Below are 19,788 nucleotides of genomic sequence, written 5' to 3'. Positions count from 1 at the left end.
CAGCTTCCCTTAACGCAGCCTCTAGTGGACAACTAAATGTGTGCGTGTGAGTGGTTACACACTCGCTTTTACCATTGGTCGACACTCACGTGCTTCAAGCAGTGGCGGCGCAAAATAATTTTTTTTTTTAGGTAGGAATTGGCCTTCTAAAAGTTTTTAATAAATCCTTATAATATATGAGTTTGACTTTTTGACATTAACCACTGAAATAAATGAACCTTCCTCCAATATTTAATGAATTGAGCTCCACCCATATAGGATAATAAACATAACACAAACAAAGTGGAAATGTATTGTGTTGTAATATTTCTCTGTTTAGGCCAGGGCCTATTTGTGTGATGAGCAGTCGGAGACACTGGAGCCATTTAATTTATGCACTCAAAAGAGTTGGACTTTAAAAAAAATTAACAAACTCGTATTGTATTGAATTGCTGCAACGCTTTACTGAGTGTTGTCACTGATCAGTTGCAGTTTCTTGAGTTGGTCACAGTCATTCAAGTGCCAAATTCCACCGCTTGATGGCGCCGCAAATCTACTACAGCACAAATCATTCGAGCCGCGCGAGTGTGCCAACCTGCCGCTGAGTGACGCTGCAAGTATGAGCTCAAGTCTACTATAGACTGATGATGATGAAGGTTCAATAGAAATACTACAGCAGAATACAAGGCGCCAAAGTGAAACATTCAAATCAATGTATGTATGATGGTATCGATGGAAATATAAATGAAAAGAAATATTCCCTTTTGAAAATGTTGCATTTGCGGTGGATAAATCAACAAGATATTTGTACTCAATGTCATTTGGAGACCAATTGAGATTTAATAACATAAGGAAATCATGGCCATCATAGACCATTTCTTTTAGTTTTGTTCTACAACCCTATCCTCTAAAAATATATAACATTTTTCATAACTCTTAGAGTGAAATGAGAGATGTGAGAGATTAGGTTTAAAATAAAAGTGTCTGCTCTAGATGAAACTAGCAAATGAACAAAAGCTATATACCGTATTTCCACGACCATAAGGCGCACTTAAACGTCGTACATTTTCTCCAAAATGGACGGGGCGCCTTATAATGCGGCGGGCCTTATGTGTGCACCGAGTTCCAAAATCTGTAAATGTTGTTGTGTGACTTTGATGAGCGCTCCGCTTGACTGACTGGGAGCGTTTCCTGCCGACACGCTGCTTATACAGAGGAAAAGCGGACGTGGCTGAGGACAGCATGCGGCCGTTAAAGGGGGAAGGAGGACCCTAAAGGCAAGCCCCCAGTAGGCATTTAGCGCCGGTCAAGCCAGCCTCCACTCGTAAAGTAGCAATCAAGCCAGCCGCCCCTGATTTTGTTCATACTAGGCATTACGGTAATAAGTTGCAGACTCGCGGCGTGGGAGCGATGGATGACAGATAGCGAACACAGCTTTACTAAGACTAGGAGGCAGCGCCGGGCGAGTTTGTGAATGGATTGTGGATGCTTGGGCTAACGTGTCTGCTGGCACTGTTGTTCGAGCTTTCGTAAAAGCCGGCATCCTTTCTGAGGAGCCGCACGGCAACGAGACTGACTCCAACCTGGTGTGTTTGATTGAGAACTTGCCCAGCTGTTCATTTCGGATACAGAACATGAGGACTTTGATGGATTTGTGGATGAGGATTGATCAAAAAAATAACGTGAGTACATTGTTAAATACTTCAATAGAGTACAACCGAAATCAGTTTTGCTCCCGCTGCCTTTTTAAAAACATTGTTTTAGTGTGCGTGCATGCATGCTACCGTATGTTTTAAGCTAGCGTATGTTATACCATGCCTGCGCCCAATAATACAGTGCGCCTTATGTATGTGTTAAATACAGAAATAGACCCTGTAACCGAGACTGCCCCTTTTAATACGGTGCGCCCTATGGTCGTGAAAATACGGTAGCTGTATGTTTCTGAAGATAATTGCTTGCTTCATAAATTATGATTCATTAAACTGATGTAGAAGTTCAAAATTTGTATGTTCACAAGATCTTGAGTGGATTTAAAAAAAAAAAAAAAGAGAGAAACAAAACATAAGGAACAACTTGTATGATCACAAATTTATAATTCATGAGACCAGAGGGGACATCACCTTTTGACCTGGAACATCAGAGTAGTTAACAAACAAATGAAGACAACAGGAGATTGACTCATATCAAGAGCTTGTGTGACGTAATTGAATTATGAGTTCTCATATGTACTGTATGTAATTCATTTCTAATAGTTTGTCCTATTTTCCCAGTTCAAATCCCCTTAGTCAAATATCGATTAATTGCTCATGAACTTGAAAATGTGCACTCATTATCTTAATACCTTCACCTTTTAGACCTATTTAGCAGATTGCCTTGGACTAAATAGTGTGTTTTTATTTAACTGCCCCACCCAACCGCTATACTTTGCATGGCCTTTCACTGCTGGCTTCCAAACAACTGCAACTGAAAGTAAAGTGTGTATGACTCACACAATGTGATCATGTCTTTTAGTTGGACACTGTAACTACTGTAAAAGATGGAAATGGATCGGGTATATTCTGGGTTGATTTGCACACAAGGGTGTTTTGAATCTGCGCGTAATACAATAAAATCTCAAGACTAAGGTTGCTTGTCTTAGCCGCAAGTCATTTGTCCCCCTACAGGATGAAAATGCAAAAGAGGACAAGAATGGCTATAAGAACAAATGACTGAAGTGAATTGGCCTCAAATGAGCCCTGATCTAAATCCTATTGATCCTTTTTTTTTTTTTTTTTTTATTGATCCTTTTTTTTACATCAGGGCCATTTTTGCTAGGCAAAATTTCATTGAGGAATCAGTTGAAAACAATAATATAGTTGTCCAACTCTCCCTGTCGTTTCCTTGGCAACTTGGGGCAGAGACCACCACTGCCATATACAGCAGAGAGAGGACCAGAACAGAAAACAGGAACAGTCAGACAAAAATTTGACTGTCTCTCTGGAAAAATAAGCTTTTTTTTTTTCACCCATCAAATGAATCTGGCGGGCCTCCTATGTACAAGCTATTATTGACAATTCTGTGCTTCTAATTTTGTAGGACCGTTTTTGGAGGCAGAATGCAAGAATGCAAAGGTTCGATAGGCTGAGAGGAACTTGACAAAGCCAAGACCTCAAACCCACAAAATACCTTTCCGATGAACTAGAACAGACACTGTGAGCAAGGCCCTGTCATCCAACATCAGTTGACCTCTTAAATGCTCTTTTGGGTGAATATTATAACTATTGTTATCAATAGACAAGAATTCCCAGAAACACACTCCAGCATATTGTAAGTCTTCCAAACCAATTTCACTTGGTGATCGGCTGGTTGCCTCAAAACCTTGGTCCATAGTGTGTATAATCATAAATTCATGAGTGAAGCTGACGTCCCTTAAAAGACAAACGATGCAGTAATTACATTACAGTAAAAGATAAGATTGTACAACTGTAATTCGTGGTAAATTTATGTGATTCAACTGTGGAGCCACATACTGTATGATGCACTTACCGGTAATAAAAAAAAGAAAATAAATAAAAAAATAAGTCAGGCTATGAGGCTCAAATGTGTTGGTACTCTTTCTTTTTTTTTTTTTTTTTTAAAACTACTGCCCTGCACGTGAATGAGGAAATGATTGGGAAACTGCTCTATTACCTTTGTTCTTTGTTCATTTTTCTTCCCCTCCCTAAATCTCTTGCGCTGAATCACCCAAGCCTTGTCAACGATTCTAAGAAGAGAAAATTTCTTCTGAAGACAGCACTCACGTGATAATTCTGAACAGGTCTTGTAAAGTTCCTTTAATGTCCATGACTCTCTGAAATGTCCGAAATAAGTAATCCGTTTTACTTGGTTTCACTCTGATTAACATTGAGATCATCAGGCATCAGAGACATGTGTGACATATAGGTTCGGTCTCTTTGCTGTATCTTGATTGCAAAGTTCAAACTGCATAATTGCTAGTAAAATTTGACAGAAGCTATTTGATAAACTTGAGACTTTGATCTATTTACACACATTGTTTCCTTGCTGTGTTTTTATTTTCTGGTTTATGTTATGCTGTCAGCAAGATATACGAGTGGTTCAGAAGTTCCAGTTTTGAAAATCAGCTGCGGCCTTCCTGTTTTTTATTTTTTTACTTATTTATTTTATTTTTATTAATTTTTTTTTTTTGCGGTCATGTGTTTTCTCTGGGTTTGCAAAACATGCTTCTTTGGTTAATTAAGGACTCCACATTGTCCAAATGTGAGTGTGAATAGTTTTGTCTATATTCCCTGCGATTGCTGTCTTCCACTGTTATGGCGTAAATGCCTTAACCAGAATATGTGGCACATTTATTAACTTCCACCACACTATACCAACACACTGTTATTATTACCAGTGTTAATTTTTGCTGCATTTAATCATAGGTTACTGTTTTTGGGGTTAGGTAGGAATTAGCTGTTGACAGCTGCACTGTCCAATTTTCAGACAGTGCAGCTGGGACAAGACAGTGCAGCAGACTTTTCTTAGAGCTTTTGCAGACATTCTCCTCTCTTTCTTTTAAAGGTCAATTAAAAAAGACACTTGTTTACAATTCAGTTAATTCGATTAATTAATAAGACTGTTCTTTATTTTTATAACGTCACAGTTACACATACCGTATATCACTTCCACATGACGAGTGATATGACAGCTCAGCATAAGCAATATTTCCTGTCGTTGTTGCTGTATGACAGCACAAATACTGTATGAGTTTTGAGGAGATTCTACTCTGGCTCACTCGTGTGCAGGTGTTGCTGCTGTGGGCTCTCCCACGCAGAGTAAGAAGAAATACACTTTTTTTTTGTTTTGTTTTTTTTAATTTGTCAAAGAGAGGTCATCATATGCAGAACTGAAACAGACTCATCAACCATCAGAGGGAATTACTGGAAAGAACAAATTTTGATTTGCTGATGAAACATTTGACTCATGAAAGGGGAAAAGAGAGTCACTTTCCCCCCCCCCCCCCCAAAAATTGTCAGACTTAATCTGCTCAGGTTATACTGAAGCAAGGTCTTTTGGGAAAACACCGAGACAATCCAACAATATCAAATACCGCACGGTGGATATCAAAAGTATACACACCCCTGTTCAAATACAAGGTTTTTGTGATATAAAAATGAGCTCAAGATAATTAATTTCAAATCTTTTTTCCCACCATTAATGTAACCTAAGAACTCTACAACTCAATAAGAACAAAGACATATTTTGCGTACAGTACGCAAAAAAGTAAGCATCAAAATATATACTGTATCGCCTATCTAAATAAGGTAAGCTGTCACTGTATGTAACCAGATTAAGAGATACAGTAAATACACTTCTCTGACTGTCAATCACAACTGAGAATTTCTATATGATATGTGAGATATATTGTTTTTACGTGCAAGGGAAGGCAATGTGCAATGTTGTGACCTTTGAGTGTATAACGCTTTTGCGGAACCCCAGAACTGTAAGGCAGACTCGCCAAACCCTCATCCACGGTGGCCAACACACCAGACTTTGCCCACCTCTGCTGCAATGTCAGTCAAGAGTACATGCAAAAAAAAATAAAAGATGAAACCTACCCCTTCTTACTACGGCTGTACGGCTCTTAAATTTTCTCCAAAATGGACGGGGCACCTTATTATGCGGCGCGCCTTATGTGTGCACCGAGTTCCAAAATCTGTAAATGTTGTTGTGTGACTTTAATGAGCGCTGCGCTTGACTGACTGGGAGCATTTCCTGCCGACACGCTGCTTATATAGAGGAAAGGTGGACGTGACTGAGGACAGCATGCAGACGTGAAGGGCGAAAGCTGCGCATGACGGATGAGGCCAAAGACACGGCCCCAGTAGGTATATAGTTCCGGTATGTGCATCGGTTTGGCTAAGGACCCCCGAAAATGGCATCTACGAAGAGACGCGCTTACGAATCACAGTTTAAACTGCAAGCCATTAGTTACGGGGAGGAACAATGGGAATCGAGCAGCCGCAGCCACGGGAGAATTCAAGATCAACGACTCCATGGTTCGCAAGTGGAGGAAGCAGGAAAACGAGCTTCGCCAAGTCAAGAAGACGAAGCTGAGTTTCCGCGGGAAAAAAAGAAAAACAAAACGCGGAAACAAGGCGAGGTGGCCCGAGTTGGAAGACCAACTCGAACAATGGATTAATGAGCAAAGAACAGCTGGGAGTAGCGTCTCTACAGTCACCATTCGACTGAGGGCAATAACTCGGAGCTTGCCATCGTTCCTGGAGGCTTGACATCGGTGTAAAGAGGCCGTTCAAAGTGAACTTGCGAGCGGCGTGGGAGCGATGGATGACAGATGGAAAACACAGCTTTACTAAGACTAGGGGGCAGCGCCGGGCGAGTTACGCCACAATTTGTGAATGGATTGTGGATGCTTGGGCTAACGTGTCTGCTTGCACTGAGCTTTCGTAAAAGCCGGCATCATTTCCGAGGAGCCGGACGGCAACGAGACTGACTCCGACGAGTACGAGAGGAAACCTGGCGTGTTTGGAGAACTTGCCACTTTCCCAGCTGTTCATTTCGGATACAGAAGATGACGACTTTGATTGATTTGTGGATGAGGATTGATCAAAAAATAACAGTGAGTACATTGTTAAATACTTCAATAAAGTACAACCGAACTCAGTTTTGTTCCCGCTGCCTTTTTAAAATCATTATTTAAGCGTGCATGCATGCTATCATATGTTTTAAGCTAGCGTATGTTCTAACATTCCTGCGCCCAATAATACGGTGCTCCTTATGCATGTGTTAAATACAGAAATGGACCCTGTAACTGAGACTGCGCTTTATAATACGGTACTTCTACTACTACTCCTGTAAGAACCTATAATATTAGTCATTTTTCATCAAGGACTAATAATATACTGTATGACATTAACAGTTATATTATCTGGCTACATGAGTTGCTCCACCGTTTGTCTTCAAACAGCTGTTGCTTCTAAAACCGCGACAACCTTCTTCATGTTCTTTTGTGGAGTGTTGCTGCATGGCCAACAAACTGCGCACAGTTGATGGCACATTGCACATATTACAGGGATTTTCTTTTTATGAGTCCCTTATCTTTGGGTGTGAATAGTGTTCGCTTATTTCATTACACCTCTGAGACTTGGCAGACAGCCTTCATGTCATTTACGGAATGAAAACCCTTTCACTCTTTATATAGTGGCTGCAACAGTATGGATACAAATATTGCTTCAATCTGCTCTTCGCCCATATTCCTCCCAATAGTTCCACTTTGGTACCTTCATAATGGTGCCTCAAGTTTAACTTCCTTGTCTCAGTTGGCTGAGGTAAATCACACTACCTTATAGTGACTAATAGCCAAATATGATTCCTTGCCCTAAAATCAGATAAAAAAATGTTTATGCTCTAAAGAAAACCTAATCATCTTCCTGTTACAATCGCAGTATAGAAACAGACACGAAACCGACCCAACGTATACTGTAGAAACAATATCTTTATTATGCTACATCGTATAAAAGTATGATCAAAATAGTCTCATCTCAGTCATATAAATTCTTACAATCTCAAACCTGTTTCCAAAAAATAAACTACAGGGTCTAATCTCGTACAGTGTTAATTTTGTGGTTTCATTTCCCAAATGTAAGGCTCTGGTTTCCACCAGAGCCTTGTTTTTTCTGGTTTCTCTGCTGATGGTAAACTGCTGTTTTGTTACTTATCTTTATTGCCAATGTGAAAAACCACAGATGTATAGAATCAGCTACTGTATTCTATTTGTACCACCTAAAAAAAGATTTGGATTCAGTTTTGATTGGACAATTAAATAAAGTTTTGTGTGTAACACCTGGGGAAAAAAAAAACACTGCAAAGCTACAGATATCTACTTTGAGTCATCAATAAGTTAGGACTGAAAGCATTAGAGTAGGAGATAATGGTATACAGTATTTATGGAATCAATCAAAAACTGTTTTAGGCTATATTTTGTTTCGTTTGGTGATTTGGTTTGGTCTACAATGTCTTAGTGTTGCTAAATGAATCTAGAAAACCATGTTGTTATATATGTTTTGGCAAATTCTCATTAACATGCAAATTAAACATAGCAGATTTTACCCTTTTCATCATAAATAAATAAATTAATAAATGGGAAAGTAATATCTGCCGGACACACAAAAACATATGACGCAAAATAAACCAAGCATGATAAACTAAGACATTATTGTTACAGTTCCTGAGTCTTTAAAATCTACCCTCAATTAAACAATAAAACAGCTAAATAAATAAACATCTCTAAACAGATGAAAAACATAAGTTAACAAAAAAAAAAATCTACCTGAGTAAAAGTAATTTACTTCACAGCTTAACAAGATCCTCCGTTTTCCATTTTTATAATATTAATTGGGAGGAAGCAGAGTCTGTGTATGTGTAATAAAATATCATGTCCCTAAGTCCAGTCTTTGGAATGCTCTTATTTTGGTGCTGCTCACATTTATATAAAAAAAAAAAAAAATCCTGCTGTGTCTTCAGTCAAAACAGAGGCTACTTTTGGCGACATTGGTTTCTCTATTTGTGGTATTGTCCATCTTTAAATCTCCTTTGTTCCTTTCAAGGTTTAGTTCCGTTGTATCTCACTGACCCTCCAATTTCACTGTTGAACGCTTGTGGAGATGGACGACGCTAGCTCTTTCCTGATAGGCTGCTGGAGAGCTGTGTTGGGAAACAGGCGGTGCTGATTGGCCTACAGGTGCGTTAATAGCCACAGTCAGAGCTTTCAGCAGAAAGGTGGCCTCTTTCTGGTCTTCCTTCCCCTCGCCTTCCAAAGTACGAGCAAGCCATCTCTCCACAGCCTCCTCCACCTGTGGCGCTGATGCAGTTTCCGTGAGCGTGTCGGCCTCCTGGCTTGCATCGAAGCGCTCTAGCATTTCTTTCATGTGGACATTGACGGGTGTGCCGGAATTGGCCGTGCAGCAGCTGCGTTGGTGGATGCGAAGGGAGAAACGGTGGAAGAAGGTCTGGGCGCACAGCTGACAGTGGTAAGGACGGTCGTGGCTGCTGTGTAAGCGGCGGTGCAGTTTGAGGTGGATGTATTGAGTGAACTTGGTGCTGCACAGCTTGCACTGGTAAGGTTTTTCCCCAGAGTGGAGTCGAAGGTGAGTTTTCAAGTTGCTGGTGCTACTGAAGCGCTTTTGACACACCTGGAAAAACAGAAACGTGTTTGAGAGTTCGCAAAGGGTGACGTAAAAAGTAGGTACGGTAAATGGCAGTATTGATGTTGGGATTATTTTGGACTCAAAGTGGAATTACGCAATTGTGACATGATTTATAGTTGCATTGTTATTCCAGTTCTTTACAACTGGCGCTCTATAACAGACCGGTTCTGTTTGACAGCACTCACAGACACTTTTTTTGTCATGTATGCAAATAAACACATTACAATGCTGTTAGGTAACAGACATTAGGTAATGGCTAAATGTAACTTCAATTAGACTTTGTTACCACAAAAGATGACAGCGGTAACTAATTACACATTATGTTTATCACACACTCCTTTTTCACAATTATGCATCGATACCAGTTAAATCTCCTGACTGCAGATCAGTTTTTCTTTTTGGTTTGTTTTTTACTACCAGGAAACACAAGGACATGAATTCTAACATACCTGACACTCATGTGGCTTCTCCCCTGTATGGACGAGGTGATGCTTCTGTAGATGGGCCAGTTGAGTGAAACTCTTTTTACACAAGTTACACTGGAAAGGTCTCTCACCACTGTGCACTCGGAGGTGAACCTATGATCAGACAAAGGGGAAATGGCGTTAAAGGCGAGCACTTTAACACTGATGAACAAAATGGAAACAGGTGGTTCTTTTAACTGTTACCTTGAGATTAGAAAGCTGTCCAAACGTCTTTGAGCAGATGTTACATTCATACTTGATTTTTCCATTCTGCTTTCTCAATGGATAGGGCAAGGATTTGTGCCCAGGGCGATTGCGGAACCCTGAGCTGCCTTTGGTAATGTCCAATGTTAGGTTCATTGCCTCCTCGCAGCCAGAGGAAGTATGTTCAGGTGAGGGAAGCTGGCTCATTGGCTTGGGAAGAGGAGAGAGCTCGGGTGTCGCTGGGGCACCTCTTGGTGGTGACACATTAGGGGTTAATTCTTTCAGACCACCCTGTGGGGATGACTGGTACGGCAAGGACATTGAGAGTAGATTAGTGTTGCTCAGGGGAGTATATGGGATTCCATCTGTGCCCAGATAGCTGCCGTACCGGAGGGGTCCTCTGGACTGCAGCATTCCAGGAAATGGAGGGGAGTATGACGGGAGGAGGAGGCGAGGATAGTGTGAGGTGAAGGGAGGAAGGAGCTGGTAGGTGGGCTGCAGGGGTCTAGATTGAGGGTAAAGCGGGTAAGATGACACCAGCCCTTCCCTGTGGCCGTAGAGGCCATGGAGGTGGAGGGGAAGATTTCGTTGATCAGACGATAGTGCAGGGAGGTGTTCTGGTAAGTAAGGAGGATTCATTCCATGGCCTAGTCCTCTTTGTTCAGGCTGAGGGCATGGAATGAACCCACAATCCTCTGGATCCCTGTCGATCTTCTCCTCTTTTTCAATCTTTTTGCTGAAATCCATGATTTGGTCATCAGGAGTATCAGGAGGGGTGTCTCTCCCCAACATCTCCACATCCACTTCGTCATCCTTTCTCTCCTCTTTCACCTCTTCCTTCATCCTGTCCTTGGGCCACGTCTGCTGAGCAAGGTGCTGTTTGGCGTTCTCTTGCTCATCATCAACATTGATGTTTTCTGTGAGAGACGAAATAAAACATGTTGAGCTTGTTCTAGAGAATCAGAATCATCTTTATTTGCCAAGTATGTCCAGAAAATACACAAGGAATTTGTCTCCGGTAGTTGGAGCCACTCGAGTACGACACCAGTCAATTGACAGAGAACACTTTTGAGTTATAAAGACATTGACAGAAAACAGTCAATGAGCAATAAAGGGTTAATAGTTATCCGGTAATGCCGGTACATTTTTTTTAATTTTAAAAATGTTTTTTTTAAGAGGACTATTATTTCCCGGAAGTGTGAACAATGTTGCTTGTATCTCCTGTAGGTATAATATTAAGGACTCCCAATGTGTCAATATAATGTATAGCAATGATTTACAATTCATACAGTATGAGGACATGTTGAGACATAAGTGTCTTGAGAAACACATCCACCTACATAATGCCACTCCCTGTGATGGAAAATGATAGTAGTATCAGGTTTGAGTCATAACACACAAAACCACGCGGTTTAGGTTTCTATTTGTCTCTTAAAGTAGAGATGTTGCTGTGGGTTGATGGTAAAGTGAGTGTCTGTGTGTCATGTCATGCTTGAGCCTTCGAATCGATAATTACTGGATGTTTTACACACTGCATAAGCATTTTCATTTTATCTTCCATCACTCTTCATGTTGATGGCAATGACCTGATTTCCGTCTTTCCCTCTGGCTAACAAGTTAAAATGCGCCCATAAAGTTCTTTGCGAATGTTTGTATTTTACCTTGAAGCTAAACTAGGTCATATATTATTTGAAAAAAAATATCCGTGTTGACAAATGTTGAGCAACCATTGACTTTGTAATGCAACCTATGTGACTGCTTTTAGGCCTTTTACAATGTAATTACACTACTGTAGCATTAGTCACCAGGTTAAATAGCGACACATCTTGTGTATTAAGTTGGTGTGAGTCATTAGACTTTGTAGCAATGGACAATCACTCAGGATGTTTTGTTTGGTCAATAGCTTTTTAAAAGAATGACTCACTGAGGGACTTTAAACAGCATCATTCTCACACGTCATTTGACTATATCACATGATCCAAGTGTTCATCTGTATGCGCGTGTTTGTAATCTTTCATAAATATTGGATTTCGTACCTTAAACCAGACAGGAAAAAAATAGCATTGCCCCAGTGAGCGTTAACATTCACAGAGCGAATTAATGTCATTTACTTTGCAGTGAAGGGATTTTCTGGCTAATCATAATCAGTGACTGAGTGACTGTCGAAGATTGTCAAAGTGTTCTAAATGTTATCAGATCTAAAAAGGGAGAAGAATCAAGAACCCTTTTTTTTTTTTTTTTTTAAACAGCAGACATCATCAGCTGCCTTTGAATTTGTTTCGCTCATTCTTCAACTAGATGAATATCACAACAAAGGGACAGTCTCACACACCGTTAGTGGTTCTTCAAAGGTTTGACACCAAGTAACACCTAAAATTATACTTTGTTCTCCAAGTATCACCATGACAACCAACATTAAAATACAGTATTGTAGTAGGCATTAGTGTTAATTAAATGATTCAATTAAACCGTACATACTGTGTATACAATGTACATACAGACTGCACAATAAAAATTAAAAACAAAAGTTGAGAAACAAACATTTCTTAAGATTAAATGCAAATGTATTGTACTAAAAGGTTAAACACAAAAGAACTGTACTTGGGGAGTGATCATTTCGCATACAATTAGATTAGAGAGAGCCCATCTACCACTACTTGTACTTGTACCACACTGTGAAAATCCCCGCGTTAGATAATAAAAGCAAGCTTATTAAGACTGACAGTCCTAATCGCTGCTCCTTTTATTATGCGCCTCATTTATATTTCGTATTGTCTTGCACTCACTGTGTTTGCTATTGTCCTGCTGGCTGCACAACCTCTGGGCAAACTCCTGGCTGTACCACACGAGCAACTCCTGTTTGGTCTCCACAGGCCGAATTGTGTAGAAGTAGATATCCCGACCATTTTGGCACGCCACCAGGTTCTGCTCGGTCAGAGATCGTGCCGGGTTGACGTAACGCATCCAGTTGCTCCTGTGGACATCATAGCCATCGATGAAGTTCTGCAGATGCCCATTGCTATAAATCTGCAAAAAGCCCCGAAAACATTTGTGATTAAAAACAGTTCCCATTTTGAAGTGAATGCATTTACTTTGTGTGCAGCACAATAATCCATATATCTATGTATATACATACATACACACACACCAACATACATACATATTGGTAATTGTCCTCCTTGACCACACTTGAAAATACAGTAATCTAATCTAATATCTTAATTGTTGATTGCCAAATCAGTATCAAGGGGATTAAATATGCATTCATAAATTGAGTAAAAATACGAACATTCATCCCTGCCATGTACAGTAAATTATCCGCTGTCCTCCTTCCGTTCTATTGTAAAGTGTGTTACACTCCTTTGGACAGCGTTCCTCAAGTGTGCACAGCACTGTGTGTAGTGGCTGTTCTGTCACTCCTGTGTGTTGGTGCTCGAGCTGTCATTTTATTTGAAGCTTGGAGGCGTGGTCCACTTTGCTGTGTCATGCTCTCTCTCTCTCTCTCTCTCTCTCCCTTTCACTCTCGTCATTGTCAAGTCACAGACAGTTCCACTTTTTCTTAGAAGGAAAATAAAAAAAAAAAACGGGGCAGCAGCCAAATTATACAAGCATGTACTTGACTGCCGTCAGCACTGTTGTGCTCATAAGCGTGGTTCCCATCCCCGGAACTGTACATTTCTGCCCATAGGCTTACAGGAAATAACCCTGGAAGGGAAATGCCATTCAGTGGGGAAAAGACTGAATGGAAATTTACTTGGGAGTAACTACATTTCCTGAGTGACACAGAAAGTGCCAGTAAATACCAATAAAGATGAGATTACCTTTTTTCGTTTAAACTTCTGTGCCACCAGTGATTACAAGTTATAAAATAAAAAACTGGGCCAGTGAAGGCCATGCTAAAACAGATCATTAGGCGTCAAAGGAAACATCTTTATCTGGCTTTAATGGAACACGAGTCAGTATATGCTGTAGATAGATAGATAGAGATCTGTACTGTATATGGAGTTTATCTGTTTTGTTTGCTTACCCTCCAGAAGTATTTTCTGTTCGCCTGTTTGGGGACGTTGTCTTTGGTGTAGATATCTCCTTGCAGGGGTCCAAATCGAGTCCCCTGAGGAATGTACTCTTTGCTGAACACACCATTCACCTTGAAAAAAGATCACACGTAAAGTTAGCATACAACCTTTGGAATATAACTGGAAGATTTTCATACAAAAAAAGTCTACTGAAATTAATTAAAAAAACGTTTTATTTTGTGCATCTTAAACAATAACCCTGCTTCTAAACTAAACTAAATTTAATGTTATCCTATTCTATTATATGGAGTGCTTTTAGTTGGCTGGATAGTAGTTTGCGTGTAATAACCCTTTATAAAGGCACTCATCAAGATCCTTCGGAATTCACCGATTTTGTTTTACTACATTTGACATACGCATGCAATGTTATCATTTGTAATGATAAGGAACTTCCCTTTCCTAAAAATGATCTGTTTGTCATAATGATAATTTTCTTTCTGGTGTGATTGGCTAGGAGAAGTCACATTACCGCTTCTAATGTAAAAATATATTTTCGACTTAGTTACCGATCATGGGTCCTTGCCCTATAAAGTTCTACATTTTCCTGATTTCCTACTTGATTCTCATGAGGCCACAAGATAGGGTACCAGATCAAGATTTAAGAAAAATTGTTCATTAATTCCTGTTTTGCATAATGTTTCATTGCTTTGGTGTAATGCTGGTGGCTTCTTCACATTGACCCAGACAGCTCAGAAGGCAAAGTTTAAACCTCCAAGGTGGCCTACTTTCCACACTAATGACTTTACCCAGTGATGGAATTACAGTACACTTTCTCTCACCTACTACTCTACTGATCCCTGACCTCCTGTCCACTTTAATGTGACACGCAGCAAAGCGAGCCAACATGCGGTTTGACCTGTTGTTTATTTATAAATGTTGTATGCGGCTTCATTGACCCACGATGGTATCTCAGACAACCAAAAGCACAAGAAGTCACACTTCTTTTGTGTGCAACTGTTTTTGCCAACTGTTGTGAGTTAGTTCAAGTTTGTTTTTAACCATTTTATTTGAACAAAATTATGAGACCAGCAACCACTATCACTTACAAGAAAAATACAATATATTGCAAATATTGGGAAGTATCGTGAGATATTTGATAAACACAACGTTCATGTTATTTTGCAAGATCCAGACATTTTAAACATTTGCAAAATCACATTACATGCTCCTATTGATGAGGTGCCAAAACATGGACTACTAAATGTTTTTTTCTAAAAGGTAACTTGGCAAATTTCTGAACAGTCCTCATCTTAACACAGTTGTACGTTTGGGCTCGCAATATTGAACATTTTTTCCCTCCAAATTAAAATTACTATCCATCCATCCATCCATTAATTTCCTTAACCGCTTATCCTCACTAGGGTCGCAGGTATGCTGGAGCCTATCCCAGCTAACTGCGGGCAGGAAGCGGGGTACACCCTGAACTGGTTGCCAGCCAATCGCAGGGCACATATAAACAAACAAGCATTCCCACTCACATTCATACCTACGGACAATTTAGGGTCTTCAATTAACCTACCGTGCATGTTTTTGGGATGTGGAAGGAAACCGGAGCACCCGGAGAAAACTCATGCAGGCACGAGGAGAACTTGCAAACTCCACACCGGCGGGGCCGGGATTTGAACCCCGGTCCTCAGAACTGTGAGGCAGATGTGCTAACCAGTCGTTCACCATGCCACCTATTATTATATTATTTAATTAAAATTAAAATACCTCATTCACTGCTAGCCTTCCCAGTTAACATGAATATTTGATTTCTAAAGCCGTCAATGGCAGTAACAATTTTCTTGTAGTAATTTAAAATCTGCACTTTATTTTTAAATTTCCGTGCCTATCCACATGATATCAGAAAATGGAGAGGTTTTGTTGTAGTGATCCGTCCCCTGAAGATTTGATATGATGTTTAAAGCATAAAATGCCCTTATTAGTCAAATGCCAAGCTTGGCGTCAACCTTATGCAATCCACCCCCAATCACGCTCACAACCAACAGGCTGCAGCATCTGTGTCACACTTGGCCTCGATGTCTTCAGGAGCTTTGTGTTCCATCTTAAAAATGAGCCCGCCCCCAACCCCAATCCACTAACCCCCGTGAGTAAACACACTCTCCCTCTTCCTGCCATTGAAGAATTACCCTTCAAAAGGATTACCAAAGCGGCTTGCGCAAAGGTCAACTATTAAAAACAGCAGCATGTCCTGAAAACCAAACACTTTTTGGTTGTTTATCATGTCATTAAAGGGTTGTGCTTTAAAGTGTGCTTTTTCATGATGACAGGAGCAGGTCAGTAAGGACATGGGCGTGTGTGTGGCTGTGCATGTTCAAGTGAGGTGATTTTTGGATGTGATGAACTGGTGTGACAGGGCGCATTGTGCTAAGCCGGCGTTGCGTGGCTAACGAACCGCTGTGCCGCCGCGTTACCGCTGCTCAACTGCTCAGGTTGTTGGGAGGAAGGCGGAGGGGAAGCAGGAATTGGGTTTGGGGGGTGGGGGGTGCTCGTGTGGTGCGCAGAAGAACGCAATAAATAAGGCTGGGCCATCTTGAGAATACCCACGCTATCACACTCATCCCCCAACCCCCAATCACTCATCTTTTTCTTTCCCCCAGAATTGGAAATAGCTTGTGTGCCTGCCAGGTTGAGGCCTGTTGCATGGCTGGCCAGCCTGTTCCCAACGAAAGTTAATCATCTGGTTTTAACCTAAATCGCCCCCCACCTCGTTTAGTCCCTCCTCAACACACACGCTCAGCAACAACACCCCCCCCCTCCGCTCCCCATAACTGGCACCCACTGCTCATGTCCCATCTGCCACGTGCCCCTAGTTTAAGGGCACACTTCAGAATAACGAGTGTACATTAAAAGTTTGTTTTGGCATAAATAATATGAGGCTACAGGGATACGCAACTCAATAAATCCATGACAGACGAGCCCAACGGTCCCCTTTAATCTGAATATGTACTTCGTTTTAGCCAAGAAATACAGGACACTTTTGAATTTGTGAGCACTGTTTTGGGGAGTCCGTTTTCGATCTGCAGTGCACAAAGCCAAATCCATGAGTGATGGTTAGATGGTGGTGTAAAAGAGAACTGAACTGAACTGAGCCCAGACATCAACCCCATTAAACACCAAAGGGGATTGTAACCCTTTCCCACCAACATCGGTGACCTTTGGCCTCCCACCTGTTTTTTGATTGAAACTTCCAAAGACACATTCCAAAATTTTAGAGTGTTTTCCTAAAAGAGCTGAAACCTGTTGGAGCCCAACCCCCTATTCCATTCCACTTTCATTATGTGTAATGGTGAGGTGAGTCTTAAAGCCTGCATTTGAGAATGTACCTACCCTTTCCCAGGAAGTGTGTGGATAGTGAGTGACTCTGAAGTCATCCACAGAGTTTCACAAACTCACATAAAGGGGCAAGCATTATTTTATGATCCTGAAATGAGTTCGGAAAACAGTTTCACCTTGACAACAAGAAGAGTCGTATTTCCGGAAAGGAAACTACGCTGGACAAGAGCCAGTTTGCACAGATCATGACTGAATAGCGTGATTGTGTTTGACTTCTTCCTTATTGGCATTCTTCATCGGAAAACACTGATGCACCAAAGGAAGATTCAAAATGATATATGATGGTGGACCATGATATAAAAACACTGCATCGAAGTTAGATGCGAGTCAGAAAAGCAGAAGAACGAAAGTGTTGACAAAATCTTTGACGAGACAAAAAGAGGAAGAGGACAATTCAGACAACCGCAAAGATTAGTTTGCACACCATCCCTCACTCCTCCGTAGAATACACAGTAACTCTCTCTGTAGTAAAACATTTAATTTAGAACTTAACTTCGGCTCAACCAATGCAATTTTTTTTTATTTGACTTGGGAGCCAAGCAGTCAGCTGACTTAAATGTTATTGCGAAATGCATGAATCACCAGAAGTGGAAGAATTTGTGGGAAGTGAAGAGGGCATGCATTGTTAATAAGAAAGCAAACAAGGTGAGATAAGATCACCTGGCAAAATCCCTGACGTCTTAGTGTCTGTGTGTGTCTTTGTGTGTCTGTCTGCTGTATTTAAAGAGAGGGTAAAGTTTTTTTTGTTTGTTTTTTGCTATTCACAAAAACTCAAGGCAATTATGAGGAATGAAACATTGTCTCAAGATCACCTGGCAAAATCCCTGATGTCTTAGTGTCTGTGTGTGTCTTTGTGTGTCTGTCTGTTGTATTTAAAGAGAAAGTAAAGCTTTTTTTGTTTGTTTTTTGCTATTCACAAAAACTCAAGGCAATTATGAGGAATGAAACATTGTCTCTCTCTGTCGCACATACAAATGCATTAGTCAGCAATTAAGTTGGGACTGAATAACCCAATGCAGATGGCCCAACAAAATATTATCTCTGAATTAATAGAGAGCATAAAAAAGCACAAGATTAATAAGAAACATCCAGCAGCTCTTAGGGAATTAATACATTTTATATTTGGAATAAGGTTGTCTCAAATTAGTTTTCTCACAAACCAAAACTGCTCTTACCTCGTTATCTTTGTTGTATTCAAAAGATAAATTGCGTGGAATGGAAGTCATGGCTTGTGGTAGATTGAAACTTGGGTTTGACACCTGATCCGGTACAATGTAGGTACAGTTGAGCGCGAAGTCCATTTCCCTCCAAGCGCTCATATCTCCCTGTGTGCTATCCCTCTTCATTTTTTGACACTGTGAAAGACACTGCAGGTGACGGAAGGGCTTCTGTTCGCTTTGGTATAGAGAAAAGCTTTGGTTTGCTTGGGTTTGAGTCCCTCGGTATTCGGTAGGTTGATTAAAGCTCAGAATCTGAAAAAAGAAAGATGGATGCAGAAGAAAGAACAACATTAAAATATGTTTGTCTTTCAAAATGTGCGGGAGTATAGAAGAAACAAAGCATGTCCATACAACTCCAAAACAGTTACATTTTAAAACATTCTTAGTTTTAAAATTATTGTAAAAATATTCTTTAAAAGCTATCTAGTCGCCTGATCCGAATGAGCTACATTAATTCAATCCCTAAAAATAATGATATATACTAACTAAACTAATATAACAACTTTACTGACACTCTTTGGCAATCACCACATTTTAATTCAACTGGCCCCAAATGAATTATTCACCTAATTAAGCATACCCAAATTGATTGTTGAATTAAAACAATTTACAAACAATTATTTGTACTGCTGTTCTGGTGGAACGAGTACTTCCTAAGTCTGTGGGGTCCAACATGCCATGAGTTCCACCCATCTTTATGTAGGTCACACACGATGTTCAAAAGGTTTTGAGCATGATGAATAATTCCAAACTTACTTGTGCACATTCATTCAGCTGTTGGAGCATCACTTCTTTGGTTAGGCCATCCCCTCCATGGCTTCTTCTGACCTCAATTGCTCTCTTGTCTTCGCTGTCTTCTCTTTCTTAGATCCCGTGGCTACTCGCTTCCACTGTCACCCGAAACTCTTGAGTCGGGATTGCGCCAAGGGTTTTTAGCCTGACCGCCCGGCCAATGGCGAGCGGCCGCGGTCATGTGATTGAACCATCTGACACACAACTGTTGGTTTCAGGAACATCAGTGACGTTGTACACTTGGTCAAGCGAGTGGCTGTTGTGATGCTTACACACACACACACACACACACACAAAGACAAAATGATAATGACTGAATAAAGGAAGAGCAGATGGCCGGCCTGTTGCCACTGGAAAACACACTCCGAGAATTTTGCTTGGTTTGGCACTTAATGAGCAATCTGCTGCCACTGTATCTCCTTGACCTACATCTTGCTGAAGACAGTCTTTAACTAACTGGATACATAATTGTAAACACACAGACGCGTATATGCTTAATAACCACAGT

The 19,788-nt window shown here is 40.6% G+C and overlaps 1 protein-coding gene across 2 annotated transcripts; it reads right to left on the bottom strand.

Moving 5' to 3' along the window:
* Positions 1-7,456: 7,456 nt before the first annotated feature.
* Positions 7,457-19,413, bottom strand: prdm1b (PR domain containing 1b, with ZNF domain). Of its 2 annotated transcripts, XM_061665180.1 has the most exons (7): positions 19,245-19,413; positions 18,444-18,740; positions 13,881-14,000; positions 12,640-12,880; positions 9,854-10,770; positions 9,635-9,763; positions 7,457-9,170 (listed from the first exon to the last, which is right to left on the bottom strand). In XM_061665180.1, exons 1-7 carry the CDS (start codon positions 19,272-19,274, stop codon positions 8,604-8,606), a joined length of 2,301 nt encoding a protein of 766 aa, XP_061521164.1. In that variant the 5' UTR covers positions 19,275-19,413; the 3' UTR covers positions 7,457-8,603. The 2 variants fall into 2 exon arrangements, with proteins under 2 accessions (XP_061521164.1, XP_061521165.1); XM_061665181.1 differs by lacking the exons at positions 13,881-14,000; positions 18,444-18,740; positions 19,245-19,413 and adding an exon at positions 13,143-13,357.
* Positions 19,414-19,788: the final 375 nt, after the last annotated feature.

The sequence above is a fragment of the Phycodurus eques genome, chromosome 20, assembly GCF_024500275.1.
Source record: "Phycodurus eques isolate BA_2022a chromosome 20, UOR_Pequ_1.1, whole genome shotgun sequence".
NCBI lineage: Eukaryota > Metazoa > Chordata > Actinopteri > Syngnathiformes > Syngnathidae > Phycodurus > Phycodurus eques.
Note: the sequence above shows the minus strand (reverse complement) of the source record. Positions and strands in the feature narration are given on the sequence as shown.